The sequence below is a fragment of the Schistocerca cancellata genome, chromosome 10 (genome assembly GCF_023864275.1).
Source record: "Schistocerca cancellata isolate TAMUIC-IGC-003103 chromosome 10, iqSchCanc2.1, whole genome shotgun sequence".
NCBI classification, from domain to species: Eukaryota; Metazoa; Arthropoda; class Insecta; order Orthoptera; family Acrididae; genus Schistocerca; species Schistocerca cancellata.
In genome coordinates this window covers 15089101-15108340 of record NC_064635.1, presented here as the reverse complement: position 1 = coordinate 15108340, position 19240 = coordinate 15089101, and the positions used below count along the sequence as shown (strand labels likewise).

Sequence of the window (19240 nt, the reverse complement as noted above, 5' to 3'; positions counted from 1 at the left end):
GGTCTCTCGTCATTTGTAGAACACTTTTCTCAGCCTTGAGCATCCTCAGTTAGTTGGATGACAAACACATCCTTCACATTCATTCACCCCAGGTTCTATGCCCATACCACTGAGAACTTCCAGCCCACTGACAATCACTGGAACACAGCATAGCACCTCTGACACCAGTTTTTATCCCACAAATACAGTTTTAGACAAGCATTTCCACACACTGTTATTGAACCTTTCATTGGGTATTCAAATTCTCCCATGGGTGAATTTAGTAAGCAAGTTTTTGCTAGCCAAGCCTCTATAGATAGTTTTTATAACACTCGCTACTGACATGGTAGGGGATGGTTACATATGTATTCATCAGCATTACGCTGGCATTCTGATATTTACATCATAATTTGAGGCCCTCTGGACAAAGAATGAAGGGGGTCCTTGTCTGTAGCAATACTGTGAAAGACTGTGGCCCTTACATCTTTTATCATTTCGGCTACATTATTAGTACTTCTTTGTATTCCCAGTCCATAATATGTTTGAAAGACTCCTATTTCCGAATTTGTTAGCCTGCCAAGCCCCAATATTCTCTTACCATCAGAAAGCTTTCTCCCCTTCATATCTCCAGTTTCCTCAATCTTGTACCAAAACGCTTTTGTGCATGGCCAACACATTCAAGTTGTAAAACATCTATATTACGTTGTACCACAGGCTGGAATGTATTGCTGCTACCATCAGCCAAATACACGGCATAACATACAGCAAGTTTCATCACTGAACAATTGAACATATTGCTTATACCAGTAACTCCCATTTCTGTTCAGTATCCATCTAAATTTTTTTACTCGCCTGTCTATACGCCATTTTCACGAAGTGTTGGAAAATGAATATTTTTTTTAATGTAACTTCCACTAACAGGTTTGATTTTTTATTTGTTTATTTATTTTACTATCAAACAGACATCGAAGGCTTAAGAAGAAATGTTAATAGAAATGCTTAAAATAGCATTGTAAAACACACTAAATTACTATGAAATATCCATGTGGAGGTCTTTGAAACTCTTACTGGCAATTTTTGATGGGCTGGTGGATGAGGAGGGTTTTGAAACTGATGAAATGATCTTTAGGCAACACAAAAGGATACAAAAATTCTTTATTTTAAACGAATCTGCAGACTTACATTCACTTTGTAATTATAGTATCAATATAGGATCAGTCTGTATTTCCATAATAGGAGTCTTCAGCATCATTAAATCCATTCTGGAAAGCCGATTCTATTTCCATGCAACACTTCAGATTGTCAATATTCCTCCAGTTACTACCAACATGTTTTGTTAACAACTTGCCCACATCTGACATTTTGTATACAGTGCCTTCCAATTTTTGTTTCGACTGGAGCTGATATAATTTGCTCTTCTTTGTTATGTATTTTGCTATTCCAATATCAGTTCTGTACGCTCATTCCCATTGAGCTTTAAAATCCGTCGAAGTTTTGTCATGTAGAATCTTTCGCAATGACTGAATTTGAAGTGCTACAATGCAAACTGTTTGAAATACACAGTTGCTTCATTCTTTTAGTCTCCAGTTTATGCAAAGTGGCATGATCATTTATTACATTCTCATACACGGAAGATTCAACTATAATATCCCTCTTGCTCATTTTTTTCTATTCTCGCATAAAACCTGTTACGCAGTATGAAGGAGTATCCTATAACAAAGTAATATTTCCACTTTATGTTAAAAGAGGTCTCTGAAGTCATTTACTGATCACGGTGATCGTACTCACATTTTTGTTTTGATACCCACAGGTATTTGCAAAGAATTTCACTATTTTCTGCCTGCATCAGTCTATGATATACGCATCTTGTTTTCTCATTTGAGCTTTTTGAGTTCCGAGTTTCATTCTGACAATAAGAGGGAACATTTTGTGTACACAAAAGAGCTTTTGAATTGCCAATCACTGAAGTGAAATCATAAAAAGTAAATTGCCTACTAAAATAAGCAGCTTAATCTGGAAGTTTTGGAAAAAACATTTTTCTATTAGTCAAAATATATAATCGATAATCCCTTTTTATCCTGACACAATAAATCACAAAATGCTCCAGCTTCAAATTACATACATTCTGTTCTACTAAAACTGCTTGTTTCTTTACAGGGCTTTCTCTTCATCATACAAAACAAACATCAGTTCTAAGACTTCCAAGCCAATTTGTAACTACTGCAAAAAACTACGAAAGAATCAGTCTTTCCATCTTCAAACTGGATTTTTATTACTTCTTAATATTAAGTTAGTGTGGTAAGGACAGTCTTCTACTCTTCTCCTAGATCTACAGTTTTGAGGTTCTGAACAACTGAATGACCAAAAATTTCCCTATGCTTCCTGGCAAGGTGCATTATTGTCACCTTCTGTAACAGATGACCATCTTAGAACACCTTGCAGGTAATTCTTTTTTCATCCCAAAATTCCAAGAATGCTCATCTACACACTATTGTATGTTCACAATTTGCCTTTCACATGTAGTAGGTGAATGTTAGGTCACTCTTTGACTCCCCTCAATTTTTTCTTCACTTAGGTTGTGAAACACCACAGTGACTGATTCTGCTTTCTGAAGCACAGAGGACTTGGTTGAACTGCCTAATACCTGCCATCTGCAGTATCAAACACTTAAATGCCTTTGTGTTAGATTTAGATCTGGGAGAAACTGGTGGAAAACTAGCAGAATATCTGAAAATGAATTTTCGTAATTCGTAAAATAAAAAAAAGGCAACCACTGTCACCTATAGCTGACTGATGTGTGGTGCATAGAAACAACTAACAGAAAACAATTCAAGCCAACTTTTGAGCTCTTGCTCAGCAAAAACACACACATTCATTCAACACATGCAACCTCACAGACACCAAAACACAATCACTTGCAGCTGTGGTGAAACTGACTAATAGTCAATAGTTTGAAAGTATTACTGTATTAGCATATGTAGTCTGTGCTGTAACATGATAGGCATAAATGTGTTGGTTGTGAAAATTTGTTATTCCATCAAACGAAACTGAAGAGATGAGCAATGGATGGCAGCCTGTTCAACAAACCACGGCAAAAGTCCTCCCATGTGTGATCAGCATGCATAAGGCCTGGAGTATGATATGGCAAATATGCCACTTCTGAAGTATTCTGCACAGTGAACCTGGAGATGTACGTATACCAGGGCCATTTATATTAAGCTGATACCTGGCTATTCTTTCACAGCCTGTAAAATGCACTCTTTCTTGTCAAGCGTTCGAATGACAGGTGGTCGTCTTCAGTCAATAGTTTGTGATGCTATGATGCTTCGCACACAGTCTCAGATATGCAATGATACACAGCACCGAAGACTGCACGACCTGGTTGCCTTTGATCTGGAAACACCATCTGATATAGCTGTGCAGCTTCGTGTAAGTTATTTGCATGGCTACACATAAAAAATCATGTCTGCCTACTCACAAACATAATATCCTACCAAGTTTGAATGGAGCATATTTTGTTAAACCACTACACACACACACACACACACACACACACACACACACACACAGACAGACAGACAGACAGACAGACAGACAGAGAGAGAGAGAGAGAGAGAGAGAGAGAGAGAGAGGGGGGGGGGAGGGGGGAGGGGGGACTAAGAAGCCTGGTAGCACAGTCTACTTTTAAATATCTGCCTGTTACTCAACACTTTTTATGTGGTGAGTAGCAATCTATCCTATTTTTTGTTGTTAATTTATATATAGCAAACCTTGTTATAGGAGCCTTCCATCAGGTACTGCTCAAGAGAAAGCGGATGGCGGATGTAGACGTTGGTCTGGATCTGATCAGCAGGCAACAGCTCCAACTCTGTGTGAAACTCTGCCACCCTGTTCTGAGATAGTAGGGACAGCAGATTCAGTCCCAAAAGTTGGTACTTGTATGCAGATTCTGGAAGCTGGTCCCTAGTGACAGAAGAGTCAAGATAAAAAAAGCTGTAGAAAACTTCTCTCTGTTCTCCAGCTACAAACATGCAATCTCAGAACATCATCCTCATTACTAGGAATTCAGGACTCTTATCTACGTCTTATATGCCACTCACATGAACATTGCATACCTAAAATAAAGATAGAGCAAAATATAGTGATGGACTGAACATATTAATTCCTCAAAAATTTGCTGCACTAACAAAGGATAACCAAAATTTAACAACAAACATTGGACCATCAACTCGAAAACAAGGAATGAACTGTCATGGAGCATCAAGACAATTTATTAATGTTTTATCTTTAATGACAATAATACTATGAAGTAGAATCTTTAGGAAACTACAGTTTTAGATTCCTGAATTGATGACTAGTAGGCCCAAGGAACCTAAGCAACAATACACATTTTACTTAATGTTCATATGTCACTGTTTTGACATGTAAATAATTATGTTAGTAATGATTAGCTGCAATTTTAGATTCATATAAAAAAATGCTGAGTGAAAGTTGCTACAAACGCTACCAATTATGCCTTGCATTGCAGTTTCTCTTACACAATCCTACATAAATACACAAAATGAAACAAAATTTTATCAGAATTTTAGCTCAGGATTGTTTTTACTGAATAATTACCTTTCATTTTTCTCTTCACATTGACATGATGTGTATAATAAGCCATAATGGGATAAAAGTATAGTATGTGAATTACTGACCACATGGTCAAAGGATTATTTTACAAATACTGATCCAGCATAGATCACAATGAAGATAATTTCACACTAAGGTGCCAACTTTGGCCAGTTTTAACCACAAACTACAAACTTTTGCCTCCAGGACATTGATTAACTTCAATGTTAAACAATTATTCACTTTTTCTTGTTTCCTCCTTTTTTCTTCCCAAAACCTCTTAATTCTTTGTGTTCCTGTGGTCTTTGCTCCGTCCATATTTTGCGTGTTCTTCCTTTATTTACTTGGAATTTCATGTTCACAATTTTGTTTCTGAGTTTGTCTCTCTCATTTATCATTTCAGTACTGATCCCTGCTTGTTTTAACCCGCCTTCTATTCCTTGAAGCCAATAAGCTTTTTTAGTGAACTGTTTACTACATCAAAAATCCTCTTTGTGAAACTACTGTTGTTCATTCTATGTACATGTCCACAGAATGCTAGTCGTCGTTTTCTGATCATGCCTGTGAGTGTTCATGTAATTCTTTGGTTGATCTCTTCATCCACACACCATCTCTGTCTACTGCTCCAAAAATATTTTTGAGGATTTTTACATTCTATTTTTTCTGTCTCTTTAATGCCTGATGCTCCAATTGTGGTTGTTTCCGAGGTGTACGGTGCTACTGCTAGTAAAACTGTGCTGCAATGTGAGTTTAGCCTGTCTTGAAACATTTCTTTTATTGCAGTGCATCTACGTCAATCTGTATTCTTTCTGAAGTTTTTCTGTTCTTTGTATGTTGGATGCCTTGTCTGATCCTCCTATTTGTATATATTCCCCACATATTTGAATTTTTCCACTCTGTTCCCTTTCCATATTTTGTGTACATGGCTTGGTCGTGGATGTTCTTTCCTTTCATGTATTGTGTGTTCTCATATGGTATCTGTACACCGGTTTTCACAGATACTTCATGCATGTATTCCAATGCTTCTTGTCTATTGTTGCTGAGTATTGTCAGGTCACCTGCAAATGCCATGCATTTTATGATCGTCTTGTTTGCACACATTCTTCCTGAGTTCCTTTGATTACTTCTTCCCTTTGTTTGATCATTCTGTCCAAGAAAATATTGAATAAAAGCGACGAGCGCCCATATTCTTGCCTGACCCCTATATGTATCTCGAATGGGTCAGATTTCTCTCATAAATTTTATTTTGGGAGTGGTGTCTGTAACTGTCTGTTGTATGAGTGTCTTAGTTATTCTGTCTATTCCAAATTATTCTAATGTGTCAAAGAGAATCTGCCAGTACATGGAGTTTTAGGCCTTCTTTAAGTCCCCGAATGTGACTACAGTCTTGTTCATCTATCTGCCTTTCAGGAAAGTTCACAGGTTCCAAATTTGTTCAATACATAACCTTCCTTTTCTGACGCCTGCTTGGTATTCACCTATCTTTGTATCAGCTTGTGGTTCTAGTCTGTTGAGTAATGTCTTGGAGAGAATTTTGTAGCTGATAAGTAACAATGAGATATCTCTGTAGTTATTAGGGTCTGTCTTGTCACCCTTTTCTATAGTGTGGGCAAATCAACACATTTCCATTCCTGTGGCACTTTCTCTGTGTTCCATACTTCTGTACGAATTCCATGTATTTTCTTTGTGATGGTTTGGTCTGAGTTTCCAGATCTCAGAGATAATGCAGTCTGCTGCTGGGGTTCCATTGCTTTTTTAGTTGTTTTATTATCTCTTCTAGCTCTGTTATTAAATACTGCTTTTGATCTGGGTTTGGTACGGTTTTCATGAAGAGTAATTTTTCTTCAGGCTTCTCGCAACTGAGGAGTTTGTCGAAATACTTTTTAACAATTTGGTGATTTACTTTAGTATTTGTTCCTCCAGACCCATCTGTTCTCTTGAAGCTAATATTTGAAGGCTGACAACCCTTTGTAATTTCCCTGAAAAGTCATTTCATTTGCTCCATTTTTGTTGTGTGTGCTTCTCACTCTTCTAGTATCATCCAATGATTGTTTCCCGACTTTGTGGGATCTTGCCATGTCTCTTTTGATCTGTTGCTGCCAAAGTTCTTCCACACCTGTATTCCATGTTCAATGACCTGCTCACAACTTGTGTTCCACCACATACATTTTCATTTCCTAGTAGGCTGACCCTGACTCCAACATATTGCACTCTGAATTGTTTTTGCGAGGTCTGTCCATTTTTCTGTTGAACTCTGATTAATTCTTCAATAATTTTGTCTATGTTTATCTTGAAGTATTCTGGATCCAGTCTTAGTTTTTTCTGTTTCTTGGGATTTACCCAATTTTTACTTGTAGCAAGTGAGGGTCGGAGTCTGGGAATCCTCTGCGTGTTCTCACATTCAGAATTTCGCTTTGACTTTTGCTTGTGATGGCTATGTGATCTATTTGAAATTTTCCCCATATGTATTTGGGTGTTTTCCATGTTGTGGGTTTTCGTTTTGGCTTTTTAAATTTACTTGTACTATTTCTCCTAGCCTATTTGTGCATTTACATCATGTCTTTTTGGTATTTTGTTTGTTAGTTCTTCCATTTTTTCCCAAAAGTCTGACTTCTTATGGTTTCTTTCTGTTGTGTTTGATTGTCAGTGCATGTGCATTGATGATTGTGTATCTTTTGTTTCCTGATTTGAAGGTTATTGTAGAGATTCTTTCTGTTACTGAATTGCAATCCAGGCTGTTGTCTATGACTGATTTGTTAACCACGAATCGTGAGCCAAACACTGCTGGCTGGTGTTCCTCTTCTGGCAGTAAGGTTTTCCTTCACATATCCTGTAGTTTTCTGTGCTGAAGTGGTTGTAGTCTGTGAAAAGCGTCTCTTGTATTGTGAAGATCCTGATGTGAAATTTTTCCAGAACATCCATAAGGTGTCCGAGTTTACCTATGTTGACCAGCATATTTGTGTTGAGCATGCCAATATAGTGTTTGCGAAGAGGTTTCGGGAAGATCCAATTCTTCTCCTTCTCATGAAGTTTGTGGTCCCCCAGAATCCAATAACCAGAGAAATCTAGTATATTTACTGGGGCCTGGGGTTGTGGATATTTTTCCTGTTGTTCCATATTTTTCCTGTTGTTCCATCATTACTTCTTCATGTTGAAGGTGGTTGTGGTGATCTCTTGGAGATCACAAATATTAAAGACTTAATTGTTAAGATCAACATGTTTGTAGCAGTTGCACCAACTGCTGCATGTCAGATCAGACACTAATGAATTTAGACCTAAGTATTCGGTCCAAACTGGGTATTTCACTTCCCCAATACCACCCACATCTGGGAGGCTTTCCCCTGTCCTCCACCTGGGGAGGCATCTGATGGGGATCTAACAACCCCATACAAGCAGCTACTCAATAATTAATATGATTACAATGTCATTAGCTACAAACCTAATTACCGAATTAATGGAACACAGAACAATATCAATATGCACTATGACAAAAGACCTTTGAGACATCCAAATACATTCACACAATGGTTTTAGTTTTGTAACATTTCATGTTTCTAGAAAATGAAATGATCCAGTTGCCAATAAAGTTTATATTTTATTCTCAGAAGCAGTTTTGTTTGAGATATAAATATCACTCTCAAGTAAACTGACATAGCACTGACACATAATAAATGTATGAAGTCAGATAACATGAATAGTAAGTTTGAGAACAAACTGGCTGTAGGTTCCTAAACATGATGGAACTTCCTGGCAGATTAAAACTGTGTGCCGGACTGAGACTAACTCTGGATCTTCGCCTTTCGCTGGCAAGTGCTCTACCATCTGAGCTACCCGAGCACGACTCTTGCCCCGTCTGCACAGCTTTACTTCTGCCAGTACCTCGTCTCCTACCTTCCAAACTTTACAGAAGCTCTCCTGCAGAGTGAAAATCTCATTCTGGAAACATCCCCCAGGCTGTGGCTTCGCCATGTCTCCGCAATATCCTTTCTTTCAGGGGTGCTAGTTCTGCAAGGTTCGCAGCACTTGCCCGCGAAAGGCAAAGGTTCCAAGTTCAAGTCTCGGTCCAGCACACAGTTTTAATCTGCCAGGAAGTTTCATATCAGCGTACACTTCACTGTAGAGTGAAAATCTCATCCTGATGGTTAGTGTTTGGAATAATATTGACTGAAATGTAGGTGTAAGTTGAGAAGTGGCTACTGTAAAGAATTTCATAGTTCTAAAAGGTATTGGATATTAATGTCTTTTAAATAGTTCCACATTAGAGACTTGGGCAGAACTATGGCTAAATGGATGTATTAAGCTACAAGAAGATTCAAATCACATACTGTGACTGGCTTCAGTACTGTTGCATTAATGTACAATGTGTGGCATTAACAATGTGCATGTGCAACCTAAATTCCATTTGGAACTGCTTACCGTACTGATGCCTCGATCTCCCTATTTGTCTTTCACCTCCCCCACCACACTCCCCCCCCCCCCCCTCTCAACTACCAAATTTACCGGTCCTTGATGCTTCAGGATGTGTCCTATCAACTGATCCCTTGATTTCGTCTGAAAACACAATGGAAATATCACTCATGTAGATCTCCCTGTACTGCTTCATTAGTTAGCCAATTTATCCATGTAATCTTCAGCATTCTTCTGTACAAGGCTAGGCACCAGACAAATGCCTTCAGAAAAGCCTTCTGAACACTTAAAATTCAACCTCTTTGCTTTACTTTTGTTGATGTTCATTTAATAACCTGCTGCAAACACTACCCATTCTATTCAATTGCTCTTCCAAGTCCCTTAACCCTAATTTCCAATCATGAGCACAGCTTGTGTGGCAGGCAAGCTACAAGCCTTAAGCTTTTTAACTCTGCTCATCTTCCTCCATTTGTATTGTTTTCGTTGTGTACACGGCCTCTATTTGGGCTTCACATGCTGTGAACTGGCCTCTGCAGTAAATGTTTAAGTTCTTGTCAATACTGAGATAGAGAAGGCTTTGAATGTATCATGTGAAGATTCTGGTTCCTAGGGGGACATTCTGGAAGTGAATACAGTGAAGTTGCTTCTGAAACTGACTCAGGCATGCAAACATCGCCGGGGGGGATTGCACCTCCAACAGTGCACCATATACTTCCTAATAATCAAGGTAATATTTCAAATGTAGCGCCACCTATAAAGCCACCATGCAAGAGAAGACATTCTACTGTTGCGAAATCTTCAGATGTGGATTTAGGATGAAACACTAAACACATCAAATGAGCATCACTGCCTGAATTCAGAGCAGAAAGTGGATGTGTGACAGAAACTGATGATAGTAGCAATCCTTTTGATATTTGTCAAATTTTTTCCTGAATCAATGATAAATCACATCAAGACAGGAGCTAAAAAGACAGAAAAAAAGGAAAATGAGAAAAATGAGAAAATCAAGCAAACAAACTGGGGTGAAACCGCACAGTGTATTTGGTCTTTGCTGTTATCCATATTTGCCCTGTAAAGAAAAACAGTCTGGGTGATTATTGGTCTACAAATAAATCTGTTTCCACAAATCTTCAAGGTCAGTCAGTAATGGCTAGAAATAGGTACTTTAGCTATTCTCTCTTACCTGCACAGAAATGACATTGCCTGATAATTCCAAGAAGTGAATCTGATCATAATCCCATGCATAAATATCAGATTATTTAATTTCACAATTTCCAGAATATTTTTCACTTGAGGCAAACCTTATCATTAAAGCAGGGAAGAGCTATTTTCTGTGTCTATACTGATGAATATGGTATCGAACTCTTTACCTTATGTGATTCAAAGGGAGGATCTGTTCCATACACAGAAGTTTACTTGGGTAACGGGCAGGAATACAAGCCAGTGACTGCCCTTTCTCAGAGACTTCTCTTTGGCTACCTTAACAATAGACATACTGTTTATACCAATAGATATTACATTTCACCAGCTGTTTTTGATTTTGTGAGAGAATAAGACGAAGGCTGTGGGAATTTGCATGCCTAATTATAAAGGACTTCCTAAACAAAGTATAGTCTACAATAAGCTAATGAAAGGTAACTGTATAATTATGAGGCAGAAACATTTTCTGTATCTGAGGTGGAGAGACATGAGATGTTTCATATTCGTCAAGTCTTCACAAGATGACAAAACAGCAGTAGAAGTTAACAGCAAAACAATGATGACGAAGAAAAATCTGATGCCATTCTAGAATACAGTCTCAAGACAGGTGTAGACCAGAATGATGAACTCATCTCAGATTAAAATATAATCAGCAGACCTAAAATTATTTGTTCATTGCCTGTAATATACTGCACCAGGAAAAATACAGCTCCACTGTGCATACTATTCTTGAACACACAATGAGTTGGTCGACATTCATAAGCAGCTGGAAATCATCGTAACTACTGTCAAATGATTGGCAGCTGCTGCGAATCATTGTGTTGGGGAGTCTTGTACCTTTGATAACGGTACTCTTCTTCGGACACTGTCTCCTCTGGAGAAAATACAGGATCTGTCATTACTCATCCACTTGACTGTGAGTGGCATGTCAATGGTAGATTTAGGCATCCTTTACAGGGTGGACGGGTACCTTGGAGGACGCAGGGTGTTGTAGCGAATCCCCTAACCAACATTTTTCAGGTGTTGTCTTTTATTGAAATTGAAACTGAGCCAGTGGGACTTGTTTTGGGGAAACCCGTTTTGTCCAGTGTCAAGAGGAGGAAAACACAAAAGGGTAGGGTTCTATTAATTGTTGGCAGTTCAAAAGTAGAGCAAATGATGGTAACACTTAGGGAAATGGCAGTGAGGCACAGAAAAGGACACCAGGTGCACTCAGTGTGCCTGGGGACCCTCAAACATGTTGGAGAGGCTATTCTGGCACCCAGAGCAAACAGGTGCAAGCAACTGCGGATTGTGGCGCACACTGGAACAAACGATGCCTGTTGTCTGGGCTCTGAGATCGTACTTCGTTCACTCCATCACTCCAGTGACTGGCAGAGATGGTTGAGAAGACCAGCCTTGTGCACGTAGGTTCAACAAAGCTCCCATTTTGCAGCATTACCCCTAGAGCAGATCATGTCCCTTTGGTTCTGAGTCAAGTGAAAGGGTTGAACCAGAGACTTTGAAGGTTCTGTGACAAGCAAAGCTGTGCTTCCTGCACTTGCGCAATATGGTTGACAAGTGTTGGTTCCCCTAAATGGGTCAGGTGTGCAATACATGTCAAAGGCTGCTACTCAGGTAGGTGACTGTGTATTGGTTGCACACTATGGTTTCATAGGTTAGGCAACACTCCATCCAATCCAGATAACGATACTATAAGAAACCTGGAAGGATCAGTGTAAGATCGGAAGCAATGCCTCCAACAGGTTACTATTAAAATCGTACAGGTTATCTGCTCCTATTATGCAGTAATTTCTTTCTTTAGAAGTTTCTTTACCGTGACCATATATCATGGAGGTTCTTTCGCATTATGAACTGTTCTGCTGGGTACATATCTTTCCAGTGCATGGTGAACTACTCTTACAAAGTTGAGCCAGAGTTCCTCACCTGTGCTGATAGTTTGAAGTTCCTCGTTGAGATACTTTTAAATAGTTTATTGAACACACACACACACACACACACACACACACACACACACACACATATATATATATATATATATATATATATATATATATATATATATATATATATGTGTGTGTGTTCAATAAACTATTTAAAAGTTAGTAGTATATATATATATGTGTGTGTGTTCAATAAACTATTTAAAAGTTAGTAGTGTCATATCTCAACGAGGAACTTTAAACTATCAGCACAGGTGAGGAACTCTGGCTCAACTTTGTAAGAGTAGTTCCCCATGCACTGGAAAGATATGTACCCAGCAGAACAGTTCATAATGCGAAAGAACCTCCATGATATATGGTCACGGTAAAGAAACTTCTAAAGAAAGAAATTACTGCATAATAGGTGTGAAACAAAGTGTACGGCTGTAGACAGACAGATACATAGATGCTCAATGAAACACATTTGGCTGTCAAGAGAGCAAAGCGTGATGCCTTCAATGACTACTGTAACAGAATATTGTCAAATAATCTTCCACAGAACCCAAAGAAATTCTGGTCATACGTAAAGGCTGTTAGTGGCACCAAAGATAGTGTCCAGTTGTTCCATATGTGAACGGAATAGGGAGAAATCCTAATAACTGGTATAATGGGACGTACTCTCTACCGTGCAATTCACGGTGGTTTGCAGCAGAGCTGTGCACGGAGACCAAGCCTGTGGGCCGCGTCCACACTGGACTGTAACAGTTTCAGATGAAGCGAGTCTGAAGTCATTGCACAGGCCGAGCACTGCGGCACACAGGCACTGGTGTGCTACAGGCTCAGCAGAGTCGCGAATAGACACACATCCTGCAGGCTGTGGCCTCACCGTTACACAATGGGCGAGCCCGTGATACCACCGTATGTGCCAGCCAGCGCCACGTGCCAAGCAGTGGTGTGCTGCAACCTATGAGTGGGTGGTAGCAATGAGTGCTGTTGCGAGCTACAGTCTATGAGTGGCAAGAGCACCTGTAGGAATGGTGCGACTGCTCCTTTTTTCTCTTAACACGAAAACAAGTGTGGAAACTAAATGTGATTTGCAGTGGAAGGAGAACATGCCAAGAAAAAGGAAAGTAAAAGGAAAGACTAATCAGTGGTGAGTGTAGAAACCCACAGCCTGAAACAAATCATTAAAGTTCAATTTCGACAATATTTAAGCCTACAGTGAATGACTATGGGAGAAATGTTAATTTTGTTTGCTGTTCACTGTGCAATGAAATTTACTGCTCATACTAAAAGGTCAAGTGGCACTTCGCACATTTCTTGCATTCATGTTTGTCTAATAAACAAGGGTCTTGTGTGGTCAAGAAACACCTTCCTAAACATGCTCAGACATGTTTGTCGGTAAGTTCGTGGCTATGTGTGCGTCAGACCTAAGGTCACACGGAACAATACGAGTTGGAGGAAGGGTTTTTGGATTTTGTTCAGATGTCAGTAGACACTGGAGTGACTTACAGTGAAGTATCCACAAGGGCTATTATACTCCAGCCCACAGCAGTGTCTTGGCACACAGCAGAAAGTGCTAAAGCCTGAGAGATATAATTATGCAAGAGATAACTGCTCATATAACAAAAGGTGAGTGCTCAGCTACTACAGAGTCTCAGATCTTGTGTTTTGTTTACAACCCAGTTTCCAGATGAACCAAAAATGGTAACATTAGAAGAGAACTGTTCAGATTATTTATGCCTCTCGGTATCCATGACTCTTCTTTAAAAGACATGCATTTTACGATAGACCTTTTAATTTTTCCAAAGAGGTAGAAAACATGATAAAAGAGGCAATCCATTCATCAAATCCCACTAGAACTCCACTACCAGAGGAAGTACAAAAGTTTGCTTTGTGGGTAGATGTCAATGACAGACAAGTTGGAGAAATATTTACATCAAAACTGTAAAATGGAAGAAAATGTGGCTTCTTACTGGAAAACGAGCTAGCAAAGTTTTCAGACTTTTCAGAAATTCACCAGAAAAATGCTATGTATACAAGCATCTAGCTCTGCTTCTCAAAGAAATTTTAGTTCTGTCAGTTTTATTCTCGATGCAAGATGGCCACTTTTACACCCGGAGATTGCTGATGCTCGTTTTTAATGCATAGTAACTCTACACAAGACAAATGAGTGAAAAAGAACGCTGAAGCTACTTTGGAACATTAAGTTTCAATTTCTGTTCTTTTTAGCAGTGGAAATATTTTCATTTATTGCACTTTTTTTTGCATATGTCTGAGTTATGTACACCATTTTCAAATTAGTTTTGAATTTTTGAAATGAAATAGTACTCCGTTTATTTCTAAATTATTACTGAGCAGCAGGGCCAAAACCAGCACCTTTATTTCAGCCTCAACTCACATGTTAAATTTAATAATTAGAAAAATATATCACTTTATTTACAAGAGTCTTGATGACAACTGTTATAAGTATTTTTGCTGTTTGACGGTTTCGACTGTAGTGAGTTACCATCAGAACTAAAAATGCAGTTTCTCGTTACGAGAGTATCTAAGTCGCCATCAAACATACACGGTGATCACTTAAAATACACAGTGAATGTTAATAAAACTGGCAAACTGCTGGTACAGATTCCCGACTGGAAATGGAGGGAAAAAAGATCCTGAAAACATGTGTCCAGAAATGCATCATTGCCTGGTAGATGGTGCTGATGAATGTAAGTTACTCTGACCATATGCCATGTGTCCCGTGTGTGTTGCAGGATGTGTGATTGACGCAGCATACTGTAAGCAGCAGAATGGTCTGGTATTCATGTTGGCAACCAACTGAGATGGTGTTTGTGTACGGCCAAGCATAGGGAAATGGTCGAGAGGCAGCACAGCTATACAAAACAAGTACCCTCACAGACACCAACCACATCACGTAACATTTCAAGCGCTTTTTATGTGTCTGTGAGATCATGGGTCTGTTCAGAGAGACAAACTTGTAGGTAGGCGGCAGACTGGGCATGCACCAGATTTAAAGGATCTGGGTCTGTGGGATGCTGAGACAAACCCCAGTACAAGCTCCAGGTAAGTGGCCCACCAACATGGGCTTGAAATATTCTGTGAGGGTACTTTTTTTTTTGGTATAGCTGTCCTACCTCTCTACTGTTTCAATCTGCTCGGCTGTACACAAACACCATCTCTGCTTGTTGTCGACATGAATACGGGACCATCCTGCTGTTACAGTACCCTGGATTTATCACAAAGCCTGCAATGTGCAAGGAACACACAGCACATGGCCAGAGGAACTTTCATTCTGTCAGTGCCATTACCGTGGCAACGATGTATTTATGAAGGTACGTTCATAGTAGCTTTTTCGCTCCATTTCCAGTCAGGAATCTGAGCCTGCAATTTGTCAGTTTTATTAATACTAACTCTGAATATCAAAGAAATGAGAGCAAGACATCTGAGAGTAAAGAAATCTTTCAGCAAGGGCAGGTGATGGTGCACTGGCAAGTCGTCCCACTGCTAATGATAATGTTCGGTGCGTCGCAAGTTGCGTGCGCCCCGTCAGTAGTGCAGTATGTCTGCCTAGTGCTGGCCGCGCTACGACACAGCAAGCCCAGTGCAGTGGGCTGGGGCAGCCCAGAGCCATGGGCCAGCGGGTAGCCACGTCAAATAGCAGTGCGCTGGGCTGGAAAATCCCCCGGGCTCAGAGTGCTCCACAGTGGGTCGCTCTGCACTCCTCTGGTTTGCATAATGTAGATGTAGATTTCGTACCACCACTTCAAGAGAAGGCAAATGAAATTTTGGAATAAATTATTTTTGCATCCTTTTGAAATGGTAGCAGTGAACACTTCCGTCTTATACTGTGAAACAAGAAATAATCAGGAAAAGAGCTGCCATCTGGGAAATTTTCTTATTCAGTTAGAAGAGGAATTTGCAAAGAAAGAGTGTGAACAACATGCTGCTAGGAAGACATTTTGCAGACAGAATTCCTTCCACAGGAAAGGCCCATCCCACAAGAGTGCGCAAAGTTTGTAGAGGAAAAGAAACTTTCCAGTGGAGAGTCTTCAAGAAAAGAAATATGTTGGTGCCTTGACTGTGAAGTTCAACTGCACATAGCAGTGTGTTTCAAATTGTACTATACAATGGTAAATTATTCTTAAATGTATCAATAAGAACCACCACAGATTTTTTTCACCAAGTAAGTACTGAAATTTAACCAATTTTTATTTACTGTGCCTTATTTTGTAACTACACATGCTCATAAATTAATTATAATGCTGATACGTAGTGAAACAACACTCTGGTAGGCGGTTTGCGGGTTTAAATCGCCTCGGGGTATGACCATGTGTTTCATTTGACCAGCAGTCATTGCACGGTGGTGCTGGCAGCAGTCCACATACGCAGAGGTGTGTTGGTGCAAGTCAAGAGTACAGTGCAGCGAGTAAGTTTGCAGACGTTTTCAGACATGCTAATGGTGACTGTGCGCTGAAAATGGCTCAAAGAACACATATTGATGACGTTATGAGGGGTAGAATACTAGGACAACTGGAGGCTGGTCAAACACAGCAGGTCAAAGCACGGGCCCACCGTGTGCCACAAAGTGTGGAAGATTATGGCAACGATTCCAGCAGACAGGAAACGTGTCCAGGCACTAAAGTACGGGACGTCCACAGTGTACAACACCACAAGAAGACTGACATGTCACCATCAGTGACCGCAGATGGCCACAGAGTACTGCAGGTAGCCTTGTTCGGGACCTTACCGCAGCCACTGGAACAGTTGTCTCCAGACAAACAGCCTACAGATGGCTGAACAGACATGATTCATTCACCCGAAGACCTGCAAGGTGCATTCCACTGACCCCTGGTCACAGGAGAGCTCGTAAAGCCTGGTGTCAAAAACACAGTACATGGTCATTCAAACAGTGGTCCCTGGTTATGTTCACGGACAAGTCCAGGTATAGCTTGAACAGTGATTCCTGCTGGCTTTTCATCTGGCGTGAACCAGGAACCAGAAACCCCTCAACGTCCTTGAAAGGGATCTGTATGGAGGTCGTGGTTTGATGGTGTGTGGTGGGATTATGATTGGTGCACATACACCCCTGTATGTCTTTGATAGAGGAACTGCAACAGGTCAGGTGTATCACGACATTATTTTGCACCAATATGTCCGCCTTTTCAGGTGTGCAGTGGGTCCCACCTTCATCCTGATGGATAACAACACACGGCCCCACCGAGCTGCCATCATGGAGAAGTATCTCGAAACAGATGATATCAGACAAATGGAGTAGCCTGCCTGTTCTCTAGACATAAACCCCATTGAGCATGTCTGGGATGCTCTCAGTCAATGTATAGCTGCACGTCTTGAAACCCCTACAACATTTCAGGAGCTCCAACAGGCACTGGTGCGAGAATGGAAGGTTATACCCCAGCAGCTGCATGAATATCTGATCCAGAGTATACCAACCCGTTGTGCAACCTGTGTACGTGTGCATGGTGATCATATTCCACATTGATGTCTGGGTACATGCGCAGGAAACAGTGGTGTTTTATAGCACATGTTTCAGGACAGTTTTCTCAATTTATCACCAATACTGTGGACTTACAGATCTGTCATGTGTGTTCCCTATGTGCCTATGCTATTAGCTACAGTTTTGTGTAGTGCCACATTGTATGGCACCACATTCTGCAAGTATCCTTAATTTATGAGCATGAGTAGATTAAAAAAGAACCTTTCTACCTCGAAAAACTACCTATATTTGCACATAACATTACAAGTATGAAATGGTAGGTACTCAAATAGATGCCAAAAATTCTCAGAATTCCACAACATGAATGCCGCAAAGGGCCCAGGACTCTAGACGTCAAGGTCTCTGACAGAGTTACATTGTCATCAGAAAACTTGTAAGTTTTTATTTCCTTCTCCCTGAACTTAAATTGCCTTTCTGAATTTCTTTCCGCTCCTTGACTCCTTGCTCAATGTACAGATTAGGCCAAGGGCTCCAACTCTGGCTCACTCCCTTCATTACTACTACCTACTGTCGTCGTAACTGCCGTCTGCTTCACATCTCCCACGTAGCAAGCTACGTAAATTTAAGTATTAACTGTGTTTTCTTACTTGTCATTTCTTTTTCCGTGTGTTTTTGCTTTTAGAAACCTTTAATTTTCGAATACTAGTAATAGTGTTCCACATTTCTCGTGTTTGTTTTGAATACCGTCCAGAGACAGTTAGTGCTTATTTTCATTTTTTCCAACAAGAAGTTTCTAGTAACCACAGTTTAGTCAGCTATCAGCCACCTTTACTGAATTAGCAGTCTAGTTAAAAGTTGATTACTTAACACTCTACAGTAAATCGTTGATTTCTTAGGATGGATAGGATGTGCGACTTGTGTACGGACGCAGGAGGAGCTGGCCACTGTTCACTAACACCTGAACGTGTTGATGGCCGTGGTCAACCATCTTCATGCTGCTGCCTCTGAGTGTAGCAGCAGTGGGCAATCTGGTGCGTTGCATGGTACACCCCATGTTACATGTTTCACCCACAGTCCCTGCTGTTGAGACATCTTCGCGGGTACTGGGTATGGTTGAGCCACCCTCTCCCCAAAGGGAGTGGTGGGTTCAATGGCGTTCGCGTCGTACGAGGTGGAGGGTCAATGTGGAGGCTGGCTGTGTGGCATCGCCCGCTCTGCCTGTGAGTGGACATGTGGCTGCTCCTTCAGCAAGGAGCGAGCAGGCACATTGGAGTGGAGGGGGGGGGGGGGGGGTATTAGTGATTGGGAGCTCCAATTTTAGGCGGGTGATGGAGCCCCTTAGGGAAGTAGTGGAAATGTCGCAGAAAAAGGCCAGTGTTCACTCTGTCTGCTGGCCGCGGGGTCTCATGCGAGATGTGCAGGAGGCCCTGCAGGCGGCGATAGAGAGCACAGGGTGCACACGACTGCAAATTAATGTTCATGTCAGCACCAATGACTCCTGACGTCTGGGTTCAGAGGTCATCATCAGTTCATACAGGCGGTTGGCGGAGTTGAAGGTGGAAAGATTAGCTCGCAGGGTGGAATCTGAGCTAACTATTTGTAGTGTCGTTCCCAGAACCGATCGCAGTACTCTGGTTTGGAGCCGAGTGGAAGGCTTAAA

General features: G+C 40.6%; 1 protein-coding gene across 2 annotated transcripts in view; it reads right to left on the bottom strand.

Moving 5' to 3' along the window:
- LOC126106711 (26S proteasome non-ATPase regulatory subunit 8) overlaps nt 1-19240 on the bottom strand; it is a 57952-nt gene that overhangs the window by 23758 nt on the left and 14954 nt on the right. For both annotated transcript variants that reach the window (XM_049913091.1, XM_049913092.1), the window contains exon 4: nt 3750-3942. In XM_049913091.1, coding sequence (XP_049769048.1) covers nt 3750-3942 — 193 coding nt within the window. The remainder of the gene's footprint in view (nt 1-3749; nt 3943-19240) is intronic.